Source organism: Microtus ochrogaster, linkage group LG8, assembly GCF_000317375.1.
Source record: "Microtus ochrogaster isolate Prairie Vole_2 linkage group LG8, MicOch1.0, whole genome shotgun sequence".
In the NCBI taxonomy this organism is placed as follows: Eukaryota; Metazoa; Chordata; class Mammalia; order Rodentia; family Cricetidae; genus Microtus; species Microtus ochrogaster.
Window position 1 is genome coordinate 11711208 of NC_022033.1, and position 2504 is coordinate 11713711.

At 46.7% G+C, this 2504-nt stretch overlaps 1 protein-coding gene across 2 annotated transcripts in view; it reads right to left on the bottom strand.

Moving 5' to 3' along the window:
• Positions 1 to 2504, bottom strand: part of Arfgef2 (ADP ribosylation factor guanine nucleotide exchange factor 2) — an 81557-nt gene that overhangs the window by 65847 nt on the left and 13206 nt on the right. For both annotated transcript variants that reach the window (XM_026787088.1, XM_005362870.3), the window contains exons 2-3: positions 1224 to 1254; positions 499 to 622 (exon numbers count right to left, since the gene is read on the bottom strand). In XM_026787088.1, coding sequence (XP_026642889.1) covers positions 499 to 622; positions 1224 to 1254 — 155 coding nt within the window. The remainder of the gene's footprint in view (positions 1 to 498; positions 623 to 1223; positions 1255 to 2504) is intronic.

A 2504-nucleotide genomic window follows, 5' to 3' on the forward strand; every position in this document is an offset into this window, starting at 1 on the left:
AAAAAAAAAAAAAAAAAAAAAAAAAAAAAAAAAGAGGTATCCTTAAATAGATGCATACAGAAAATGAAGTTATAGACTCATCAGCTGGCCCAAACTGGAGACCTGGGAAACCCAAGCCTTCATTTCTCAGGGCTGGCTAGTTGATGTTCATAGAGACTGTAGCTCAGAACTACCACAAATAATCAGGTGTGACTGTACCTGTTTCTACGCATACTGATCCTGCACATCAGTGCCATCAACAATGAGGCTGGGAGCACATCATATGCCTGTATATATCAAACACAATCGACCTACAGATAATACACTTCTGGGGAAATGTGTATTGTAACTAAACACAGATCCACCCCTTCCCACCAACATGAGATCTTCACAAAGGAAGATTTGAACACTTTTGCACCACCACCTCCAAGGGCATCCTCAGTGCCAGAGCAGCATGGCTATGGGTAAGGAGAGCCTGTGGCTCTGAAGGGCCCCTTGCACCAAGTTTACATGTGGTACCTGCAAGCAATCCAGGGATGTGCTGACCACCCGGGGAGACTTGGACTGGCAGGCCAGCTCAAATGGAAGGAAATACTTGTCGGCTTCAATGAAGTTCGCCTTTGGCGGAGCTGCAGCACCAAGCCTGGAAAAGCAGGAAAGGGTGGAAAGGAAAAATGAAAAAATAAAAATAAAAAAGAAAGGAAAAAAAAACCTCACTTCTCTCCACCTTACTCTATTTTCCCACTCTGCTTGTAAGCACTCAGCTCAAAGTACTCCAAGCTCCATCTTGGGGTTGCTACGAGCTGACTACATGTAACCAGAGAAAGAAAACTCCAGAATGGCATGTGTAGAAAGCAAGAGCTCTGACTCATAACGGACTCACTGGCATCATGGTCTGACACTGCTGCAGCCATGCCAGAGCCAGGTTTCTAAACTATGACTCCCACCATCGAGATAAGGAGCAGGCACCAGTGCAAGTTTCCCCTAGACACACAGGACAAGGCTTCTGCCTCCTTCTCAAGAGAAGGTTAAAGGCATGAACTTGACCTTCTTTAACCTCCCTCCAAGTACACAAGCCCACAAGCCCCAGGCCAGTCACCTGCCCAGACCAGGAGTTCCACCTGTGCGAGCACGTGCTAACAGGGGTGTGTTGTCCCTTTAAATATAAGAGTAAACATGCGTGGATGGGGTTCCCATGGCCGCCACCTGCAGTACTCCCAAAAGGAGGAAGCACTGCTGCTTACCTCTGCTTTTCTATTTCTGCTTTAATTTCATCTGGTGGAAAAAGAAAAAGCATATTAGGAGCATGTAATACTTACAGAAAAGGAAGATTTGCTAAGGCATCTGGAAACCACTGGAAAGAGTACTTATGAGACTATGCAACATTCAAATATGCTATAAAGTGAATCAAGGACTTATCACAGCAGCAACTCCAGCCCATGGGAGTTACTGTGCTAGGCATGAGTTCACTTAACACCCACAGGACCCTGTAGGTGGACACTACCGACACCCTGAAGCCATCCTGTGCATGCCTCTACCCACTAGGTAACAGCAACACTTCCCGTCTCCTGCGTGTGCTTTGTGATGAGGTCTTTTTATGCAGCCAATGTTAACTTGGAATTCAGAATCCTCCTGCCTCAGCCAATGGAGTTCTACTAGCAGGTACTAGCATGCTCCCTCACAGTCCTGAATACCAAGCGGTCCCTGAGCAAACTCCCTCCAATGAGAATGAAGATTTCAATGAGGAAAACTCAGACATAGTGAGAACAGAGAATTTCCCCCACATTAAGAACTGGGGGTAACTGTCAGGGTGGTGGTGGCACACGCCTTTAAACCCAGCACTTGGGAGGCAGAAGCAAGGGGATCTCTGGACATGTCCAAGAAACGGTTCTGGTGTCCATGGTTCTAGCCGACTGATGGGCCCTGGATATACCATGGTTGTAGCAGACTGATGGACCCTGGATATACCATGGTTCTAGCTGATTGATGGGCCCTGGATATACCATGGTTCTAGCTGATTGATGGGCCCTGGATATACCATGGTTCTAGCTGATTGATGGGCCTTGGATATGCCATGATTCCAGTTGAGAGGTGGGCCCTGAATATAATATGGTTCTGACTCAGACAGGCCTTGGATATGCCATACTGTAGTTCTGGCTAAGACAAGCTCTGGGTATATTTAGAAAACACAACTGTTTTCTCACTAAAAAGAGGGAGAATAAGGAACCAGGGCAAGTGTGGGGTGGAGCCAAACTGACAGTCTGAGTGTAAGATTCAAACACAGCCAGGTACCAAGCCAGACAAGGTCAAACCTGTCAGCTGAGTGACATCAAACCCCCTGAATCTTGACTTCCTATTGAAAAAATTTTGGATGACAAGAAGCAGCCCCAGACCCCAGAGAATGCAAGATGACTTGAGTGCAGCTAACTGTATGAGCCTGTAGTGAGCCGGACAGGATCGCCATTACAAGATGGCGCCACATCCTGTTTTGTTGGTTATAAACAACCCCATATTTGGCTATGCCT